Here is a 23,242-nt window from a genome sequence, read left to right on the forward strand (position 1 = left end):
TCATTATCCAACGGCTTAATATATATATATATATATATATATATATATATATATATATATATATATTGAATCAATAACTTATAAATTATAATATAAAATTTTTTACATACTATTGTTACTTGAATTATTTTCATTAATTTAATTATAATTAACTATACCTGCATATTGTCTATTACTAAAAACTATATTATTATAATCATTTATAAACTTTGTTACCCCAATGAGAAAAAAATTAATAAATAATATAAATATTATCAAAATTTCATATATAAAAATATAGTAATTAATAAATGATAAAACATTTATCTATCATATATTTATAATATAATTCATTGAAATATTGAAATACTGAGCAGAAAAATGACATAGTAACTTGATTAAAAAATAATGTAAAAATATTTATATAATGAAAATGACGTTGTAAGGCACTGTTGCAAATGTAAGCCCAAATAATTTATCTAATTATCTTCATTGAGATGAATTTAATTGATCGCAGCGTTATTTTCATAAAATTTTTTCTAAAATATTATTATAATAATTATTATTATTCAGCTAATTGGATTTAAAGGATTGATTTATTGATAAATTGATCATTGTAAAGAAAAATTACTGTCAAGTGTACTTGAAAAATCTAATCAGTTGCTTCATTAATTAATTAATTAATTATAATAATCGTTATCTTTACCAAATGATGGTTATTGAACTATAAAATATATAAATGTATACATAATAATAATCATCAATAATATTAATAATACTGAAATAAAACTAAACATTTATTGATTGAATGAGCTGAATATATATGATATACATATAGAGAGATCTGTTGATCTTGATTGAAAGCTTTTAAGGCTTCAATTATTTAATGATTGATAAATATATAGCACAGTGGAGTATGTTTAAACAGATGGAGAATGTAATGAATATAATACGACAAAGATTTTTAAAACGAGATAAGAATGATGACAATAATAGAGCTAACTAACTCTTTTTTTTTTTTATTCTATTTTTTTTTTTTTTTTTTTTTCCCAATAATTACTATTTAATTACTCACAGAAAAACAAGTGGAATTGAATAAAAATGCCACACTTACAATAATTAGAATAAGTTTTGTTATTATTTATCCAGCAAATCACTATTTTAATTCGGCACAACTATTAATAAATTTATGTTATTTTAAATGAAAAAAAAAAGATATTTAAAAAATGAGTTGAAAAGCATAGCTGCCGTATGAATGCATGATTCATAATAAATTTAATAAATAAAAAAAAAAAAAAAAAAAAAAAAAAAAAAAAGATATATTGTATAACATTTAAATTGTTTGATATTTTTGTTACGCCTCTCTGTGATATGATATGGGCACATTCACAATACTCTGTACATTAAACGCATTGATCTTTGTAATATCTATAACGACGATATTTGAATAAAAACTTCTTATTGATATATAATTAAAAAATTTTAAATGTTACATATGCTGAAATGATTTTGAATGAATATAGGGATTATTATCAATTGTCATATTAATAATTAATAATTACAAGTGGAAAAAATATATAACATATTGGTTTCTTTCTTATTGTTAAAACCTTTTCACTTGAAGTATATATATATATATATATATACATATAATGATATTACTAAAAAAAAAAAAAAAATAGAACGAATTTAATAGCCTGTAATTTTTAATTTATTTTTAAATATACATTATTGTAATGTACTTGCCATTGATCTATTGTATTCTACTATTGTAAAATGTAAAGGTTTTCAAAACAAAATCATTAATGGTATTAATGATAAAATAAACAATTTGAAAAAGAAACTTATTAACGTACATTAATGATTTAATTAAATAAAACAAATAAATATTTTCATTTAATTAATATTATAATACTGTAGTATACGTACAGAGATGATGGGTTCATGTAAAAAAACATCATCACCGACTTTGACACTCCTTATTAAATAAAGACCACAATAAATTCCTAAAATTTCTAAAATTATTAAAATTGGGGCTTTTCCGTCCACAGATATTCTTCGATCTTGATTTTCCTATACTAACAAAATATTCTCATTGTTTTTAATGGCTCTAATTTATCAATCTTTCCAGTTTCAGAGGATTTACACATTTAATTATTATTTTTGATATTATTTATGTACATAATAAAAATGTTATAATTAAAATTATGTACATTACAATAATTTAGAATTTTAGCGCCTTTAACAGCTCAAAGTGGCGAATAAATAAAAAAATTTTTTTTTTATTCTATATATATATATATATATATATATATATATATATATATATATATATATATATATATATATATATATATATATATATATATATTACATTAAATCGCTTATATATCGGGTTTTGTATATATTAAGTTAAGTTAACCTCAAACATTCAGTATTGAATTTATTTCTCAAATATGTACCCGTATCTATTGTATAATTGTGTTACCACGTGTGTTAGTGTTTTTGTGACAAAAAATATCTATATAAATAAATGTAATTGCAACAATTTTAATTAATTTTCACTCTAAAAATTAATTTAAAAAAAAAAAATATTTTAATTTTTGAGATACTAAATTGGAGTATTAAATTAAAATGGACTTTGGATCAGAACCCGATGAAAATTTATGTCAACTATGTAACTCTGCACAAGGTAAATACACTTGTCCAAGGTGTAGAAAACGTTATTGCTCATCAGAATGTTACAAATTAAAAATCCATGCCGAGTGTTCGGAAGAATTTTATGAAGAATGTGTTAAAGCTGAACTTAAATTAAAAATAAATAACCTGGATGATAGAGTAAAAATGATAAACATTTTAAAACGTCATAAAGAATCATTGAATAATGATGTGAATAACAAATTCACTGATAAAGACACTGCTGACAACGATGATCAAGAGGATGAGGATAATAATTCTGTAAATTTAGATGAATCGTTTGATGTGCTTGATTCTGATGATAATGATGAGATACCAGTTCTAGCTGAACGAATTAAAAACATTGATATTAATAACCCAGATGATATTTGGGCTGCATTGACTGACACTGAACGTCAAGAATTTAAAGCTATGATTTATAACAAAGAAACCGATAAATTATTACCTAAGTGGGTGCCTTGGTGGTTACGAGGAGTTGATAGGAAACTTGTTACAGAGGTGGTTAATGATTCACCACTCGATTATATTAAAAAAGAGTGTCCAGATTTGATAGAAATTTATCCAATTAATGGAATAGATAAAGCATCTCCATTATTGTCTCACAATCTCGTTAATATTGTTGTCGCTTATGTTGTTATGGTTCTTCATTACAACGGTGAACATCAAGAATCTTTCAGAGAATCGACAGAAATTTTTTTACAATTAAACGATATTATAGGTGGTGATAAAGTATTCAATGATGACAAACTGGCTGCACAGGCGGTAATTAAAAAATCTGTCAAACTTGACATACTTCCTGAAAATGGTCAAACTTTATTAGTTATTACTTCTGTAAATAAAATTATTCAAGGACCGATTGACGATAAAATATATTATTTGAAAGCTGTTTTATCAGATCTATATGTTTTAATTGAAAAATTAAATGATGTATTAAAATCAAATAGATCAACTCTGCCTAAAAAATTTCAAATTAATTATTCTAAATGTTGTAAATTAACAAAAAACATTTACAACTTTATTTAAAAAAATTCAATACTACTTAGCTTGGGTTGATAAATTTGGAGTGCGTATGAATAAATTAAATTTTGATTAGTTTGTAATTTTTATATAATATTTATTTGTAATCATAATCAACCTTATGTATATTTATAAATAAAATTAATTAAATATAGAATGTTATTATTATAGCTATGAGAATTTTTTCTATACCATTAAGTTGTATGAAGCAGACAAAATTATAAAATTTTAATGAATCTCTTTCGAATTCAATCATCACACAAGAAGCAATACTATTATTTTATCCTTTTTAAATTAAATATTTATTTACATTAATCACTGTTGAAAATATATTATAGAACTACTTTTATAGAATTTCCAAATCACAGTGCCGTATTTCTGGGTGATTTTTCTGTAACAAATAAATATTTTAATAAAAATTTTTTAATAATCAATTATTTTTTATAAAAAAAAAAATTACCTTGAGTTTCAATTCAATTCTATCAATTTCACCGCCTAACATATCAACAATACTCTCACCGTGTTTTAATAAAAATGGTTCGAGTTCATCGATACTTGACATTTTTTTTATTTCCTAATTAAATTATAAAAATTTAAAAACATATATTTAATTGAATACCGATAACAATAATAATAAACTTACTTCTAACATTGCGGTCAAATCATGTTTATCAAGATAAGCTCTGGTAAGTTCACGACCATCAAAATCAATTTCAGCTTTATATCGGACAAGATTGTTTCCCATATCGATACCCTTGACGTCATAAATAGCACGTACCTGTAGGGGAAAAAAAAAAAAAATTAAATAATTGATGATTATAAAATGGTAGAAAAATAATAAACTTACCATAACATCAGATTCAATCTCCGAATTTATTTTATCAAGATTTTCTTGAGGAATACTACGACCGACCAAAGCAGCAACATTTGTATAAATAATAAATGTAGCAACACCACCAAGTAAACCACCAACAAGTAACGATCCAATGGCATCGTAAATAGGATTACCAAGATAGGATGTAAGTCCCATACTGCATCCAGCTAATCCAATACCTATAACGGCTGCAAAGTCTTCCATAAGTACAACGTTTACCGATGGATCATGACCCATCAGTACATAGTCTTTAAAGGGTTTATTTTTATCTTCAGCTCCTTTTTTTATTGAATTAATAGCAACTAACAGAGTTGCTCCTTCGGACAAAAGGGAACCTGCTAGTACTAAATACGCCAAGTAAAATGATTCCACAGGATTTGGAAATAATATACCATGAATTCCATGATAAATTGATAGCCCAGTACCAACACAAAATATTCCAACGCCTGATATTAATGATGATACGTGTTTCATATTTGTATAACCATACGGATGATCTGCATCTGGATTCTTTTTTTTTTAGATGATAAAATAAATAAAATTAATAATAATAATAATAATAATAATAATAATAATAATAATAATAATAATAATAATAATATTAATAATAAATTAAATTACTTGGACAGATTTGTGTATTCCATATGCTAAAATTAACTGATTAAATGTATCAGCTGCGGAATGTATACACTCTGAAAACATACTGTGCGAGCCAGTATAAATCCATGCCACCAATTTGAATAAAAAATTACTTCCATTTCTTTATTAGAAAAAATTTATAAAATATAAAAAAAAAAAAAAAAAAAAAAAAACAATTAACAATAATTGAACAATAAAATTAATTGAATTATTAATTAATAAAATACTTACATAATAACAGCTGTCAATACAACTTTACCTGAACTACCTAACAGCCCTTCTCTTTGTTTAATTTTTTTTTCATTACTCACTTCTTTTCGTATGTCCTTCATACGTCTTTTAATTGTAAAAATATCTGAAAAACAATTTTTAGTTGTTGATAATATTTCGTAAAAAAATTAAATGATAAATTAAAAAAAAAAAAAAAAATTACTTTGTTGATAAGTTTTGTGTACAACTTCTTTTTTAATCCGTTCTTTAATCAAAGCTTCACGCGAGCCCCACACTTCAAAAGCTCTGTTGATGGTAATAAAAAATAAAATAATAAAATTATTAATAAAATATGTATGTAAACTATTTAAATGGTAGATGATATGAAACAAACCCTCTTACTTAGCTTCAACGTCTTTTCTCCAATAAACAGTTATAGGTGGCTTATCTTCATAGGGTGATCTTCGTTTTGTCTTTGGTAATGATTCCAGATCTGATGGTTTTAATAAAAAATCGACCATTGCTCGTACCGGCGTTATAAAATTTCTTTCTAGTGATTCTGCTGAAAGATCAACCCGTAGTGTTTTCGCTAAAATAAAATAACAATTTAGAAAAATTAATTTAAAAAATATTAAAAAAAAAAAATTAATTTGAAACCTTTAATAACATCTGGATGGATTGCTTTTTTTGCGGCATCACTTTCTATGATTTTATTAATATTATCATTGTCATTTGGTGAGGGAACGGATTCTAAAACACGCTCTTTAAAAATTCCTACTTCTTTACTCTTAAATTCAACAATTTTATTTTGTATTGTTGTTTTCAATTCTTGTTTTAATTTATCTATTTCATCATCATCTGATGATGATGATTTATTGGTATTGGATGAGAATCTTGTAATGACGGTACTTGTCTGCTTAACTTTTAAAATTTTATCGAGATTTTTCTTATCACAGACATTTAAATTATTATAAATATTATTAAATAGTAATTTATAATAATTGTCACTCCTAGATCTAGATTGCTTAACAAAAATACTGGAGTGGTGTTTTCCTAATAACACTTTTAAATAATACAATTGATCCAAGTTGTAATGATTTAATTTACAACCAATAATATTCCGTAAGTTACACGTACGGTACAACATTTTAATTACCTTTTTGGATTATCTGAAAATAATTAAACTTTGGTAAGTTGTCATTGTTTGTTTATTTTTTTATCAATTTTCATTTTAAGGTTAAAACTATTTTAGTTAAGAAAATACTTAATAAACTTACCAATTACTTGAAATATTAAATTCAAAAATTATTTTTAAATAACTAATATCAATAATTACAATATTTTCAACTGTTAATAATTATTTATCTAAAATAAAAGCATCAAAAGCTTTTTATTACTAATGATTAATATATATAATCTACATGATTTTTTTTAAACGTATTGTGACATGTCAGAAACTTAGAAACGTCATTTTATATTAGGTTGGTTAACCTTTCATATGTTCATTATAATTTAATAATATGTGAATAACTAATTAATAATGATAAAAATAAAGTAAAATAATCTTTCAAAAAATATATACATATATATGTTTTTAAAATATACCTTGTCTTGAATATTTTCATTATTAAAATTATAAATTCATTGTTTTTTAATATTTGAACTTAATTTGTTATAAATATTTTTATTTTATTATAATAACACTGTACAATTATTTATTTATTGATGTGAAAGTAGTTCAGTAAAAGACAGCTGCATGTGCTGTATATTAAAAACAGCAAGTGTCGTCGTATGATAAATTTTTTATAAAGATTTCTATATTACCAGTCTATTGAAAAAAAAATAAAGAATTTCAAATATATATATATATATATATATATATATATATATCAGTTTATCTGAATTTATTATTTATTTTTATCTCTTTATTATTGGACAAAATTTATTATATTATTATTATTATTATTATTATTATTATTATTTCTATAATTGAAAATAATTAAAATTTTCAATAATTTATTACATTTTTAATTAATATTAATTAGTTTCAGTACAATGCTCAATGACATAAAATTTTTCAATTTAATTACACTTAAATAAAAAGTATATGTATCGTATATTTACTACTAATAAAGTTAAGAATAAATTTTATAACTAAATAGATCGACAAAATCTCACTGGAAATTATTTATGTACATATATTTAAATTTATTCACAATTTAAGTATATATAATATAAAGACTTTTTAAGTAGTCTATGAGAAGATGTCTCTTAATGGATTCAATCGATCAACTTTAATTCAGATCTAGATACAACCATTGTTAAAAAAAATAATAATCAATTCTGTTGCACCGTGAATTATAGAAATAAAAAAAAAGATCTACACACGAGTATTATAAATATGGCAGGACATTGAATCTCCTACATAAAAAAAAAAAAAAAATTATAATAAAGTTAAAATTTTTTTTTTTTTTTTTTTTTAATATTAATATTCTGAAACCAATAATTATCTACGCTGAGCTGGAGGTTGGTAAATTGGCTGAGCAGTTCGTTGCTGTGTACGTTTTTTATTATGTCCACGATTAGATCCTCCAGCACCGATAGAAGCACCACCTCCACCACGTTTGAATTCTATTCCAGAATTTTTATGTTGATTATGGTGATCATAACGGGGAGAACGACCACTTCGTCGGCTATCAATTTCTGGTGGTACAAAGCTCTGTGAAATGTCTTCAGTAATAGGTATACAATCAACTTGTAATACTTCCTCGTAATTTTTAAATTCCTTAAACTGTACAACGCAGGTACGAGATGAAACTGCTGTTACTTCAGCGTTGTAATATTTATTGTCTTCCCAATATTTGGCCATACATTGATCGCCTTTCTTCCAAGCCCATGTACTATTTGAATAATTAATATTACTACTATTATTATTAAATTTACTGTAATCATTGCCGTAATTATTTTTATAATCAGATTGATTTGAATGAAAATTCGAATCATTTAAATTAACAACACCATTTTGTGGATATTTGTTTAATTCATTTTTATTGTAATTGTTTTCGTATGTATTTAAGGTAAATGTTTTGGGATTTGATTCTCCAAAAGTTTTAGTATTATGTTGTTTATTAAATAGAGTATTATTATAACTCTGTTTATTGGGATCAGTATCATACTGAGCATAACGATTATCAATTTGATTTTTTTGATGATTTCTTTTAAATGGTGATTCATTATTAATTCCAGTATAATTAGAGTAGTCATATTTATTTGGTATTGACGACGGATTATTACGATCAAATAATTTTTTAATATTACTATCAGTAGTTTGTTGATAATTAAAATCTTGATATTTTGCTTGAGCCTTATTTTGAAATCTTGGTGGTTTATTTTGATTAGGAGATGATGTTGATGTTGATGATAATAATAATAAAGATGATGATGAATTAACTGACATATTTGACATTCCATAGGTCAATGTATTGTTATAAATATTATCATTATTTTTTTTGTATGTCTTATTGTTATCAGTATTTCGTAATGATGTTTGATAACTAGTACGTCCACCTTTTTGACTTTTACCACCTCTATTACTAAATTGTGAATTATGTGGCATGTCTTGACTTTTATTATTATTATTATTATTATTATTATTATTATTATTATTATTATTATTATTATTATTATTACGACTATGTCGTTCACTTTCAAATCTAGAATTATTATAATAATAATTATTATTATTACTACTATTAACATTATTATAACTATCTGTTTGTTCAGTAGAGATCTGAGCTGGTAATTTGTCTTCAAGAAAATCAAACAATGATATTTTTCCGCTGCTAGGTTTAGCTTCTTCATTATTCTTTTTATCAGAACGTTTACCTCTTGGTTCTCTTGGTTCTCTTGGTTCTCTGGTTTCTCTGGATTCACGTGGCTCTCGAGTCTGCTTGTTGTTTGGATCATTTTTAATAAGCGATTTTAATGCACGATCAACATTATTACGATTTATTTTTAAAGCATACTCAGCTTGATCTATTGTAAACCCTTGATCAACAATTTTCTGAACAGAATAATCAAGTAATTGTTTATTACCACCTCCAAATATTTTTTTACTTCCTTGTTTGGAGGCTTCAGCAATGGCATCTTGTCTCTGGGCTTCAAATTCACTGTTATCTTTATTGATACCACCACCATCTTTGGTGTCTCCTGCCAAAGACTTGAATTTTTTATCTTTGTCAGTGACTTTTATTATCTGTTGACCAAATGGTATCCAAGGAGGTGGTCCACCCTCTTCAACAGACCTTACACGTGTATATGATGTCAATTTTCTATTCAATTCCCATTTTTCCATAAGATTCTGAACTCTACCACCCAATACACTCTTAACATCACTTGATTTTAATATAATAATCCCGTGTACCATTAATATTCCACCTGATTTACAGCTTATTAGTATTTTAGTTCCCGGTGGTGTATTTATATTTATATCTCTAATATGATCATACTCTATAGCCTGATAATTATTTTTACCATCTGTTAAGTACAACTTTAGCATACGTGGCATTGAATTTGCTTCTTTATTTTTTGGTACAGCAATATTTCGTAATTTTAATATTTGTACAACCAAATTACCTTTTGTTAAATCACCTTCACCACTTCCTATCTCACGGAGATCCAACTGAAAATTATTTTAAATAAATTCCTAATTATATAAACAAATAAATTATCAGTTATTGTTGTTGTTATTATTATTATTATTATTATTATTATTATTATTATTATTATTATTATTTTGTTATTAAATGCTCAGGGGGGGTTATCCCCGGAGTCCGATTCTCCGAGGGCCCAGCCTGAGCTCCATCCGTTACTACATCCGTTATTATTATTATTATTATTATTATTATTATTATTATTATTATTATTATTATTATTATTATTATTATTATTATTATTATTATTATTATTATTATTATTATTATTATTATTATTATTATTATTATTATTATTATTATTATTTGTTATTAATTGCTCAGGGGTTTCCCCGGAGTCCGACTCTCCGAGGGCCCAGCCTGAGCGCCATCCATTACTGCTGCACCACTCCACACAACAAGGCGGTTAGTGAGTGCAGCAGGCCAAATTCATTTGCCTAAGTAGACGCAGGGATCCCAAAATGACAGCCTTTTGCATCCGCACTGCTAGAGACACGGCTGCTGAACTGCAAGCCGGTATCTTCGCAAGTGAAGACACAAAAGACTGTTTCATCCCTCCAAGGACGCCGACAACCAAAACGACGAGCTTGACACGGTAACCTGGGTACAGTTTGCCAATTTCAAACAGGAGATCCTGATATATCTGGTGTTTGTGCTCTTCTTTGGCCGAGATATTGTATTCGGCTGGGGCCGAAAACTCAATGACATAAATGTCACGAGTAGCCTTGTCAAAGAGCACAATATCAGGTTTGTTGTGGTCAATCCGCCGGGTTGTTGCGAATGGTATGTTCCAATAAATTTTGGAACTGTCATTCTCAACAACCTGCGGAATATCTCCTGGCAGATAAGGCAACACTGGTGTCTCATCGATACCGCAGCTATATCTGAGATGATAATAGAGTACTCGCAGGGCAGCATTGTGACGCTGTATGTAGGCACCTCTTGCCAGCACAGGACATGCCGACAAAAGGTGCATCAGCGTCTCCGGATGTTGTTTACACGTCCGACAGGACGTGTCCGGAAGCTGCGCCTGGAGCACCTTGCTACGGTATTCGAGAGTGTTGATAACACCATCTTGGCAGGCAAATATAAACCCTTCGGTCTCGGACATCAGGCCAGCTGACTTCAAGAAGGAGAATGTCAGCTGGGTGGACAAGCCATGGTCACGGACGTGTTTGAAATACACGCTGTGCATGGACTTGTCCATGTGTTCACCGAGGAGTTTTTTTCCTCGGCTATCCTGACGACGCTCTTGAACTCCTTTTTCGGGAGTTCAATGAGAGCGTTTATTTCTCCGAGACCTAAGGTATTTGCCGCGTAGATTGCTGCCTTATACAAGAACGACCCCTTCCGCGCATTTTCATGACTATGAACAAATTGCATCAGGAAGTCGTCCTCGTCTGCTGTGAAATTGGCAACCTCGTATGTTAAACCCAGAACCAAACGATCGTGAAGCCGCTCCAAGCTCTGCAATCCTCTCCCTCCGATGTTCCGGGAGAGGTATATCCTGGCGACTGATGAGTTAGGGTGCATGCTCTGATTCATATTGATGACTTTACGGGATTTGATGTCGAGATCTTTCAACTCATTTCGAGGCCATTTCAGGATCCCAAAAGAGTAAAGTAGGACCGGGACAGCGAGCATGTTAGTAGCTGAGACTTTGTTCTTGCCGGAAAGTTCTGATGACCAGATCTTCCGGAGTCTCCTAACATACTCACTGCGAAGAGTTGTTCGGACTTTAGAGACGGCATGCATTTGCCGCTCTTCAATCCCTAGATATCTGTACAACTCTCCGGCGTCTAATTCTCTTAAGACGCTCCCATCCACTAATTCGACATCTCCACCCGTATCAGAGCACTTACCCTTCGCCAGGTGTACGACCGCACACTTGTCCAACCCAAAAGACATTCCGACATCTCGTGTGTACTCTGCTACGATGTTGATGGCCGTTTGTAGATGATCTTTGTTGGCACTGTATATCTTTAGATCATCCATAAACAGTTGGTGAGTGATCGAGTATACTCGATCACTCGGTAGCCCCGCAGAGTACCCACGAGTTTGTCGGAGGGCAACAGATATTGGCAGCAGTGAGATGCAAAACAACAGAGGGCTCAGAGAATCTCCCTGAAAGATTATTATTATTATTATTATTATTATTATTATTATTATTATTATTATTATTATTATTATTATTATTATTATTATTATTATTATTATTATTATTATTATTATTATTATTATTATTATTATTATTATTATTATTATTATTATTATTATTATTATTATTATTATTATTATTATTATTATTATTATTATTATTATTATTATTATTATTATTATTATTATTATTATTATTATTATTATTATTATTATTATTATTATTATTATTATTATTATTATTATTATTATTATTATTATTATTATTATTATTATTATTATTATTATTATTATTATTATTATTATTATTATTATTATTATTATTATTATTATTATTATTATTATTATTATTATTATTATTATTATTATTATTATTATTATTATTATTATTATTATTATTATTATTATTATTATTATTATTATTATTATTATTATTATTATTATTATTATTATTATTATTATTATTATTATTATTATTATTATTATTATTATTATTATTATTATTATTATTATTATTATTATTATTATTATTATTATTATTATTATTATTATTATTATTATTATTATTATTATTATTATTATTATTATTATTATTATTATTATTATTATTATTATTATTATTATTATTATTATTATTATTATTATTATTATTATTATTATTATTATTATTATTATTATTATTATTATTATTATTATTATTATTATTATTATTATTATTATTATTATTATTATTATTATTATTATTATTATTATTATTATTATTATTATTATTATTATTATTATTATTATTATTATTATTATTATTATTATTATTATTATTATAACTTACATCAACAGCACGTTTTATCAAAAATGATAAATCATTTACTGCTCCAGCATTGCTTACTAACTTAAATCCTTGATCGGATAAATACCTGGTTTAATTCGGAGAAATAAAAAAAAAAATTTAATTAAATTATAAATTAACGAATAATAACAATAAATAATAATACTCACCACCCCTGTTCTTTTAATTTATCCATTGCCCTTGGTATGTCAATGTTTAAAATTTTTTAAACAATTTTACGATAATTATTTCATCACAAAATTCAATAATCAATGTCAATACTTGAATTTACCAAAAATTTAAGATATCAACGAACAATTGTCAATGATAAATATATACATTTGTCAGCTGTCATACATATTTATTGAATTCGGATAAAAGTTATTAATTGTCGCTAAAAAAAAATAATTAAAACACTTGGTAATGTTCAAATATTATTAGGCAATGCGGATATTGATTATTTATATGTAATTCAATTATATTTTATAACCGCACCTTTTGGTCTTGGTTCTTGGTTAGAACAACGACCATTTTGGTAAGACCAATTACTTTTGTTATTATTATATATAATATAAATGTATATTTTGTTGCTTGCTGCTGTCTGCGCAGACATGTATTCAGTTTATGTCACACTACAATGTTAAATATTTAAAACTTTATCATTTTATTTATTTATTGTTAATTTGTATTCCATTATTTTTTGTTAACAATTACTTATGATCAAGAGAGATTATAAATTTTTTTATTTTTTTTTATTGTGATTGATTGCAAATTTATATTACCGACTGTAAGTAATTAGAAATATTAACAAAACACCCCTGATAGCCATGTTGAAGGAAAATTGACGGAAATTTAGACTTACAAATTGACGTCCATCTACGGTCGTAGTTTGACAGTAAGTTTACTGTAAGACTTAATGTACAAGTTTTGACTTCAACTTACAGTAAATTTGCGGTAGTTTAGTGGACATAACCGAGTATTGAGAATTATGTCACGTTACCTACTAATGAACGATCGATATTATAGAAATCTTTGAAAAAATTATAATACTAATTTTCACCGCCAGATAGAGCTACAAATTATTAAAAATTTTTTTAGCAAAAAAATAATATTAGGTGAGCAATTGAAATAAAAAAATTAATTATGGTATTATAATTTTTAATTATTAAGTTGTATGTCTAATAACATTATATTAATATGATTTATATCTATATAAACATAACATTTATAAATATAAAAAAATAAATATAAATAAATTATCAAAATAATTATTTTTATAATTTGAAATTTTTTTGATCATCAGATTGACTCCATGCATTTGTATAGTAATTTTCTTCATCGGCTTTTCTTTTTTTAGTTTTTGTTTTGTCTTGGGTTGCTTCAACTTTTTTTCGATGGCTCACACGAGCATCTGCCGCTTTCAGAGCCGCTTGCAAAATTGCGGACCAAATTTGATGTGTCACTTGCCCTGGGAATGTTGATACCATGTAATCTGAAATTAACATTTTATTTTTTAATTCTGAAAATTTTTATAAGAGAAAATTTTTATTTTTTAATTATAGTTGATTGAAGTAGTTAGAAAATTAATTTTAAACTTGCCATATAAATCATGATTAATTCGTTTTTTGATAATTGCTTTTTTAGATCCGACGTTGGACTCCTTTTTATAAACATAATGGACGATGAGATCCTCAGCAAACAATCTATTTTCTTTTAAAATATTTCGGACGGTTTCTTTAATGGATACTTCATTTTTAAAATTATTAATCCAGGATTTCTGAAAAAAAAAAATAAATGAAGTTATTTAAGGTCTTATTGGATTTGCGTTTATTATGCTTACCAATTCATTGCGTTTTTCGTCATCGAATGTGTCGTAAGCGTCAACTTCTTCAAACGTCCGAAATGGTAAGAAAGACGGTTTCACAGTGGTTACAAAGGCTGTAAGCCTTTCATTTCTTTCAACTTTCTGTTCTATCAAACTATAAAAATTTAAATCATTAGAATATCATAAAATTTAGTTCTGTTTTCGGAGTTAAAAGTAAATAAATTATTGATTATTTACGTTAATTTTTTAGATATACTAGCTTGCTCTTCGTTTATTTTTCTGTAAATAAAAAAGGATATTAAGCATTACAGAAGAATATAGAAAATTGTTAACTTACTTTAGACTGTTATTAAAAACTCCCAAATTATATTGTATTAATTTTAATGAATCCAATATTTGTGTTGCTACTTGAGTATTTAGTAGAATTGGTTGTGAATTGATCACAACGGGTTTCAATTTTTCTGTGGGAGTAACCGTAGACGTTGGCGCAGTACTAGCTTTTGGAGAACGCGATAAAATTATAGTTTTAGCGGCAGTAGTAGATCTTGGAGAAGCGGAGACAATTATTTTTCTTTTTGGTGTTGCTGGGTTGGACAACGCATCGTCACTTTCATTTCCCTAGAAATATTTATGCTATTACAAATAAAGAAATGAGAATTATAAATTCTGCAGTTTTATATTTGTTATTTAGCATTTAATTGCAAGAAACTATAAAATTAGGTAAAACAAAAAATAGCGTAAGATCTCCGACTCATGTTTGAATATACTACACTTACCAGCGGCTATAAGAAAATATTAACAATAAACATAAATAGATATGATTTTTTGCGTAAGAAACATTATATATTTATTCTTACACATACGTTTAGCAGTATAATAAAAATTAATTCTGACCGTATGTACTGTTGAATTTAATGAACAGCTACGTCACTCGGAATATTTCAGCCACAAATTTAGTTGCTTGTTTTACTTGTACGTAAGTGAATAATCTGACCTTTATCATATTTATTCAATACGGACAAAATTGTTGATTCCAAGAGTCGGTTTTTTAAATACCAGGATTAAACTATTTTACCACTGTGAATATATCGACGTTTATGACATATAAGGTAAAAGCCCCAGTATCAGCTCATATACCAGTACCTGATCACTCCATGCATTTGTATATCTATATTTGTGAATATAGATATACAAATACATTGAATGAGCAGGTACCGGTACATGAGACGATACTAGAGCTTTTACCTTATTTTGAATGATGAAAATCATTTAATCCTGGATTCAAATACTTGCCTTTGAATACAATTAAACAAATAAAAATTAACAATGACTCGCTTTGACCAGCATTGCATTATTTTTATTCGTCGAACTGCATTACACATCCAAAATAATAAGCTGGTTTTACATGATGAGTGTTGTTTTCCTGTAGCAGATAAGATTATGTATATAAATAAATGTTACTGTACAACATTTTTAATTCAAAAAGATAAAAGTTACAAGCATAAGAAGAAATAATCACAATGCTAATAATGAAACTTTAATTATAAGGAACAAAAATACGGGCAAATTAAAAGGTCTTTTACTTGAAATATTAATATTAATATAAATTGAAATATTAATATTAATATAAATTGAAGTATTAATATTAATATAAATTGAAATATTAATATTAATATTAATTAAAATATTAATAAACTAAATACTTCATTCTTCATACCACTCATTAGTGTCTACACATACATATTACTCACACATCATTTAATCCCATTCATTTACATACAAACTTTAAAATTGAAAATATTTTTAATAATTAATGCAACATTAAAAATTGAAAATATTTGTATTGTGTTAAAATAATAAATCAACGTAAATTGAGAAGACATAAATAAAATTTGTAATAACATAAATAAATTATTAATGAATAGATTGAATTTAAAAAAATATATGCACAGATAGATTTTATAATTTTTAAATGTGCATTTTTTTTTAAATAATAAATATCCCATGATTTACTCAATAATCAATACCACGTAGAAATTAACACTAACAAGAGCAATAAATTGCGAGAAAAAATGAAACAATAACTACAAACTTACATGAAACAGTAAAAATAGCTCACCTTTTTTCCTGATTCATTGTTGAACTAAACTGTTAGATAATATAGTACAATCTTTTACAAGTTTTTACAAGTACGAAATTCTATAAAATAATTTAAAGTAAAATATTAGTTACTGAAAAGTTTTATTTCTACTATTTTAATATAAAACAGTACCGGTCTAGCGAGCATCAACGGAATAAACTAAGACAAATTTTTTATTCTACTATACTATTATTGTTATTGGTCGGAGCGTCGGAGCAGTAGCGATAGGATGAAAAGAATGTCGCTTTTACAATAATGTCATGTATAGTTAGATCAGCGAAAGCGAAAATTTATTATCTAACATATGCGCAGACGCTCAGTTCTGAGAAATGCTCACCGTAAAGTTAAAGAAGAGATTCTTATGCTGTGCGCACTATACCATATTTATGTCAACGCGCGTTTACAAGGATATGATATACACACACAGGTAATATCATATTTTGTAATCAATTTTATCAATCATTTAATTATATCCTATGAAAATTATAGATATCGTTAAAGTAATCACAATATCAAGGTGGATATTTTGAGGAGATTTAACAACTCAGGTAATTATGTTTATTGATATTTATTTTTTAATTTTATAAGGTTATGTTCGCTGCTCACTAAATGCAGTAGTTTTTAATAATTATAAATTATTTTCATTATTTACTTAGGATAAGATGAATCTATCCGTATACAAACCAGAACTCCGTCCAGGTTCAAGGAAACGATGGGATTTATTGTCCATGAATCACAGGAGAAAATTGAGGAAAGTATTTTTGATGAATTAGACAATAATACTAATAATAATAATGATAATAATAATAATGTAGAGTCTGTAGATCCGCTATCTTTTTTCACTTGTAGTATTAATGGTAATGATCAAACACAACCTATTTCCTCTAGAAAAGTCCAGAATTTTTAGCGACTACGCAATTTAACTCTGTAATAAGTGATTTTACTCAAAATAGCTTCGATGAAAGTACCAACAATAACCAAAAAAGTAACAACATTGATATTGACAATGATAATAGATTTGAACCCTTGGAATTTCAATCATTCTGGGATTTTAGTAGCAGTGACAATAATACAATAGAATCTATTCCTACTAAAAATATACTGAATTTTTAACATCTACCGAACAATTAAACTCAATTTTAAACAATACTTGTAATAATAATTATCATGTAGACTGTACAGATGTAAAATCATTTTCTGAAAATTCCACGGCGTCTTTGATGTCAGATCACCATGCAAAATCGTCAGTAGCTTTTCAAAATGATAATAGTTTTAAAAATAGTACTTCGGATAATACCAGTAATGACATTACAAATTATTGCAAGCCTACAGAAACTGTGTTTAGTGCAGAATCATTCAAAGCTAATTTAGCAAAAGGTTTTTTCAATACAAAAATGAACCAAGTTCAAAGTAATACGATGTTGAAGATTCTACATACCCACCCACAACTGAACTTCTTACCCACAGACTGTCGATCATTATTAAAAACCCTCGAGAGAAAATACAAACAAAGATAATTCCTCCGGGAGAATATCTTCACTTAGGACTCGAATCAACGTTAAAATCAATTTTATCTCTTGTTTCTTTAGAATCGATTCCCGTGAATTAATAATTGATTTTAATACCGATGGCGTAGAGTTAAATAAAAATATTCAATTATGGCCCATTCAAATTCGCGTAATAAATTTAAGTCACGATAAACCCGAGCTTATTGGAATTTATGAAGGCGTAAAGAAGCCTAATTCTTTTACAGATTTTTTTTTGGATTTTGTGCAAGAAGTAAAATCTATTGAAGAAGAAGGCGGTATTATTTTTAACGGTAATTTAATTTATCTTAAATTTCGGTGTTTTATTGCAGATGCCCCTGCTAGAGCTTATGTTTTAAACCATGCTTCACATGTTGCCAAATATCCCTGTTCAAAATGTCATGTAGAAGGTATTACGTTTCATAAATCCAATCGGTTTGTCGGAATTAATCATAAATTAAGAACTGATTTAGAATACAGAATGTTATCAGATGTTGATCATCACAAGGGAAAATCGGCTATTCACGATCTGCCAATTAATTTAGTTAATCAAGTTCCGTTTGATTATATGCATCTTGTATGTTTGGGTGTTATGAAAAAAATTATTGGGTCAATATTATTGGGAACATCTATAACTAAAAAATTACCGAAATTCAAAGTCAACATTGTGTCAAATAGATTAATAACTTTAAATTCTTACTGTCCCCGTGAATTCGCAAGAAAACCGCAAGAGATAGATAATTATTCAAAATTCAAAGCAACAGAGTTTCGCCAGTTACTTTTGTTTACATTCGTTGTAGTTTTCAGAGGCGTAATCAGTTCTGATCTATACAATCATTTTTACTACTGCATGCATCTATGCGTGTACTACTTAATGATTCATGCTTACCTGGAAATTTAGACTTTGCTGATGAAGCGCTCAAATCTTTTGTAAACCATGCCGATAAAATGTACGGATTAGACTTTCTCACTTATAATATACATGGGCTCTTACATCTTGTATCTGATTATCACCAGTACGGTTCCTTAGATTCAATTTCAGCATTTCCCTATGAAAATTGCATGCCCACAATTAGAGGATATGTTAGAAAACCTGATCAACCATTAAAGCAGATTCATAAAAGAATTAAGGAACAATCGTTTATCAATAGTAATAATAATGATACTTCTAAATTATTTAAAGCATATGGAAAACATGATGATGGTCCAATTTTAAGTCCAATGGTAAATAATTCAACTCAATATGCTAACTTGCAAACTCCAACATTTCTTTTTCTATAAAAATCAAAATAATACTTTTATTACAAATAAAGATAAAATCGGGATTATTAAAAACATAATATTTTACGAAAATCAATATTTTTTGCAGTTCGTTACTTTAAAAATTTAAATTCTTTGTACAATATTTTAAATCAGCCTTCAATAAATTTCCAGGTTTTTTATGTACATTGTATGACGAAGTAGAAATAATACCATATAATATTGTAAGAAGTAAATGCTATAGAATGCCATTGTGGGTAGAAAAGCCTTTCACTGATGAAAGCATTAACGATGAACAATTAAATAATGCATTTGTAGCTGTTGTAATGTAATAAGCTCAATTACTTAGCAATATGTTTTAGTGGGAGGATTTTGACAATAATATTATTTTAACCCTTAATACCAATATATTTTATTATCTAATGCAAAGAAATTGATTGATTGATTATTATTATTATTATTATTATTATTATTATTATTATTATTATTCACATATTTACTTTAAAATTTCAATAGCTATAATGAAGTAACTGTATTAACTTGTATGATATTTTCAGTAATTATCAATAGCTTTTATTGCAACGTCGTTGGATTTTTCAACTCTGTCATTTATTTTTCCGGATATCATGTGATGAATTGGAGTTTCACTGGGCATCATCAGTTCCTGTTCTGGTTTCATCTCACTGGCAAAAGTTTCACCTACATATTCTGAGGCTACATTCAGCGAAGCAAAATTTCATAATTATATCTATGATAATTATACCAAACATGTGTGTAACGATTATTTAATTGGAGTAAATTGTTAATATTACAGAGTCTAAAAAACTATTAATTAAAATAAAAAATAATTTTGGGCATTTCATATGAATATTTTTTCCTTATGTATTTTAAAATTACTTTCATTTTTACTGTTCTTTAAGTGAATAAAAATAATTTATCTCAAAAACAAATTTTTTTTTCTACCAAACTCAATTATTTATTTGGTAAGCTTTTTTTTAATCCGAAATTTCATTTTAAGTATAAATTTTCAAATGATCTATGGTTTCCAGTTTTTTTATAATAAATAAATGAATAAAATAATTACTAATATCTGAATTAATTCTTTTAAATAATTCACAAAAACATTTTTGTTTTTAATTTAATATAAATTTTTAATTTAAATAGATAAGACAATATATTTTAAGAGTAATTTAATATAATATAAATTTCTTTGTATCAGTATTATTTTAAAGTTCTACATTTTCAGTTAACTTTGGACTTAAAATTTTATTAAACTTAATAACTATTTTGATAGAAAATTGTAGCTCAAATTACCTGAAAGTTAATGGAATAAACTTTCTCTGAAACTTTTGAGGTTAAATTTATGACAATCTGTCATTGAAATATGTCTTCAACTTGATATCAATAATTTGCACTTCAAGTCTTTCCGGAAAATTGTCGTCAAAATACGTCTGTAGATGGACGTTAATTTGCAGTACAAATTGTAAGCAAATTTCCGTCAAATGTTGGAAGAGCAAAAATTACTGTAAATTTACCGTAAGGTTGATCGAAATTATTGCTCAGAAAACATTTGCTGAGCAAGTGTGGCTATCAGGGACACGCATCAGTTTTTGCAGTATTCGCGCAGTTCGATCTCTTTTTATCATATTTTTTCATCAACAGGCGCCAAAAACATCAGAATTTTAAAATAAATTTTCATTTGAATTAGAAAATATTAAAAAAAAAAAAAAAAAAAAAAAGTTATTAATTAATACTTAATTTAAAATTTAAAACATTTCCACGCATAATAGCACCTAAATGTTAATTGGTAAATTGGTAAATTGATGAATTGGTGATTACCGATGAGAGTGAAAATTATTATTGGAGGTTAACTCTGTTAAAACAATAACAAATTTGTTGGTTTCAGTATATAAACAGCTTAAAAGTTTAGCTTAACAGTAAATATGGCTTAAGACAGTGAAATAGTATATTACACCCCTTGGGAAGGAAAATAAGAAAAGCCTCAGATCACATGTAATTGTTGGCCGAGGCGAAGCCGAGGTCGACAAACATGTGATCTGAGGTTTTCTTTTTTACTTTCCAAGGGCTGTATACTATTTTTTTGTCCGACGAAGGCGGAAAGCGGCAACTTTGTTTAGCGTAGCGGGACGAAAGTTGCCACTTTCCGCCCGGAGGGCAAAAAAAACAATTTTTAAGAGGAAAAAAAAAAAAATAAATCAACAAGTTATAGTAATTGTTACAATAACAAAAGTAGCAAAATTCCGGATATGCATAAGGTTACGTACATTTATTTATTATTTCTTTTTATTATATATTTCAAAAAAATTGATATTTGTTATTTTTAAAATTTTAATTAGGTATAGTACATTTGTTATTCTGTTTTTGTATTGATTTGGTTGATGGCTGTATATGATTATAGAACAAAAACATAGAGATGACAATCAATTTGTACCGGGAAAATGTGGAAAATGCTAATAATTATATATACCTATTACTTGTATTTTCCGAAGAAAATAATTTTTTATTATCATTGTAAAAATAAAATCGAGGAATTATAATAGTTGAGTCATGATAAAAAATTATGTTGATAATTTAACCATTAAAATTAATCCTTATCATCAATTATAATAATTATGTTTTCAGCGTTTTACCAAAATTACAACAATGAGTCACCCAGTCAGTTTACCATAAAAACATTTATATGAGTTAAACGTTAATTTTTACTTCTCAAGTCACCAGAATAATTTACTTTAGGAATAATAGTTTCTTGTATTTATTATACGCATGTATAACCAGGATACTAACAAGATTTAGAATTTAAATTATTCAAAAAGCATTTAATAAATATATTAATTTGAGCATACGAAAAGTATTAATAACAATTTTTTTTATTTTTAAATTTCAGATAAGAAAAAAATGATCCTCTTTATTTATTTTAAAATTTAAACTATCTAAATCATGTAAACAAACATGAGTGATGTCTTTGGAATATTCTAATCACTGCACGATGAATCATGATCAACAGGTATGTAGAAAAATTGCATTGATATATTATTAATTAATTTATATACATACATATTCTTGATTACGACATACGTGTTTTTAAACCTGGATGAACGTGTATAAATTATTAAAACATCAAAGATAAGCTGACTACTCTGTTAGCTAACTTATTTTTATCCTAGCACAAATTTAAACATACAAAGAAAATAATAAAATTTAGTAGTTCCTTTTTTCCCTACCAGAACAATTAAATTAATATTTAAATTTTTAAATTATCCAGAATTAAGAATAACTTTTGTTGTTGTTGTTGGCAATTTTTTTGATAATTAATAATTATCTTAGATCTTAAATGGTAAATATAAAAATAAGTGTTAATC

The 23,242-nt window shown here is 26.4% G+C and overlaps 4 protein-coding genes across 4 annotated transcripts; 1 reads left to right on the forward strand and 3 right to left on the reverse strand.

Annotated features, from left to right (window-relative positions):
* The first annotated feature begins 2,393 nt into the window (after positions 1–2,393).
* On the forward strand, positions 2,394–3,863 carry LOC141526336 (zinc finger HIT domain-containing protein 2-like). The gene is given in 3 exon segments (XM_074241304.1): positions 2,394–3,658; positions 3,661–3,693; positions 3,696–3,863. Coding segments are annotated over 3 exon segments (1,152 nt in total). The 5' UTR covers positions 2,394–2,613; the 3' UTR covers positions 3,770–3,863.
* A 5-nt stretch (positions 3,864–3,868) lies between these two features.
* LOC141526335 (proton-coupled zinc antiporter SLC30A9, mitochondrial-like) lies at positions 3,869–7,184 on the reverse strand. The gene is made up of 10 exons (XM_074241303.1): positions 7,022–7,184; positions 6,074–6,585; positions 5,819–6,005; positions 5,640–5,722; positions 5,438–5,561; positions 5,189–5,327; positions 4,541–5,077; positions 4,337–4,471; positions 4,154–4,267; positions 3,869–4,084 (listed from the first exon to the last, which is right to left on the reverse strand). The coding sequence occupies exons 2-10, from the start codon at positions 6,561–6,563 to the stop codon at positions 4,040–4,042; spliced, it is 1,854 nt and encodes a 617-aa protein (XP_074097404.1). The 5' UTR covers positions 6,564–6,585; positions 7,022–7,184; the 3' UTR covers positions 3,869–4,039.
* A 510-nt stretch (positions 7,185–7,694) lies between these two features.
* Positions 7,695–13,823, reverse strand: Tdrd3 (Tudor domain containing 3). The gene is made up of 3 exons (XM_074241302.1): positions 13,282–13,823; positions 13,115–13,199; positions 7,695–10,097 (listed from the first exon to the last, which is right to left on the reverse strand). The coding sequence occupies exons 1-3, from the start codon at positions 13,305–13,307 to the stop codon at positions 7,923–7,925; spliced, it is 2,286 nt and encodes a 761-aa protein (XP_074097403.1). The 5' UTR covers positions 13,308–13,823; the 3' UTR covers positions 7,695–7,922.
* Positions 13,824–14,252: 429 nt separating this feature from the next.
* LOC141526356 (uncharacterized) lies at positions 14,253–15,939 on the reverse strand. The gene is made up of 7 exons (XM_074241342.1): positions 15,931–15,939; positions 15,713–15,718; positions 15,274–15,554; positions 15,174–15,215; positions 14,952–15,090; positions 14,711–14,888; positions 14,253–14,603 (listed from the first exon to the last, which is right to left on the reverse strand). Exons 1-7 carry the CDS (start codon positions 15,937–15,939, stop codon positions 14,386–14,388), a joined length of 873 nt encoding a protein of 290 aa, XP_074097443.1. The 3' UTR covers positions 14,253–14,385.
* Between the last annotated feature and the right edge of the window lie 7,303 nt (positions 15,940–23,242).

This window comes from Cotesia typhae, unplaced genomic scaffold (genome assembly GCF_013202065.1).
Source record: "Cotesia typhae breed Kobodo isofemale line unplaced genomic scaffold, CoteBio_Ctyphae contig_33, whole genome shotgun sequence".
In the NCBI taxonomy this organism is placed as follows: domain Eukaryota; kingdom Metazoa; phylum Arthropoda; class Insecta; order Hymenoptera; family Braconidae; genus Cotesia; species Cotesia typhae.

Excerpts from the sequence above, each read along its gene's own strand:
- LOC141526356 (XM_074241342.1), bottom strand. Across the intron at positions 14,889-14,951 it reads ACGAAAAACGCAATGAATTG|AAATCCTGGATTAATAATTT; the intron begins GTAAGCATAATA and ends TTTTTTTTTCAG. Across the intron at positions 14,604-14,710 it reads AATTAATCATGATTTATATG|ATTACATGGTATCAACATTC; the intron begins GCAAGTTTAAAA and ends TGTTAATTTCAG.
- LOC141526335 (XM_074241303.1), bottom strand. The coding sequence starts at position 6,563 with ATGTTGTACCGTACGTGTAACTTACGGAATATTATTGGTTGTAAATTA. Across the intron at positions 5,723-5,818 it reads AGAAAAGACGTTGAAGCTAA|AGCTTTTGAAGTGTGGGGCT; the intron begins GTAAGAGGGTTT and ends TACCATCAACAG. Across the intron at positions 5,078-5,188 it reads GAATACACAAATCTGTCCAA|AATCCAGATGCAGATCATCC; the intron begins GTAATTTAATTT and ends TAAAAAAAAAAG.
- Tdrd3 (XM_074241302.1), bottom strand. The coding sequence starts at position 13,307 with ATGGATAAATTAAAAGAACAGGGGTG. Across the intron at positions 13,200-13,281 it reads AAATTAAAAGAACAGGGGTG|GTATTTATCCGATCAAGGAT; the intron begins GTGAGTATTATT and ends GAATTAAACCAG. Across the intron at positions 10,098-13,114 it reads TGATAAAACGTGCTGTTGAT|TTGGATCTCCGTGAGATAGG; the intron begins GTAAGTTATAAT and ends AATAATTTTCAG.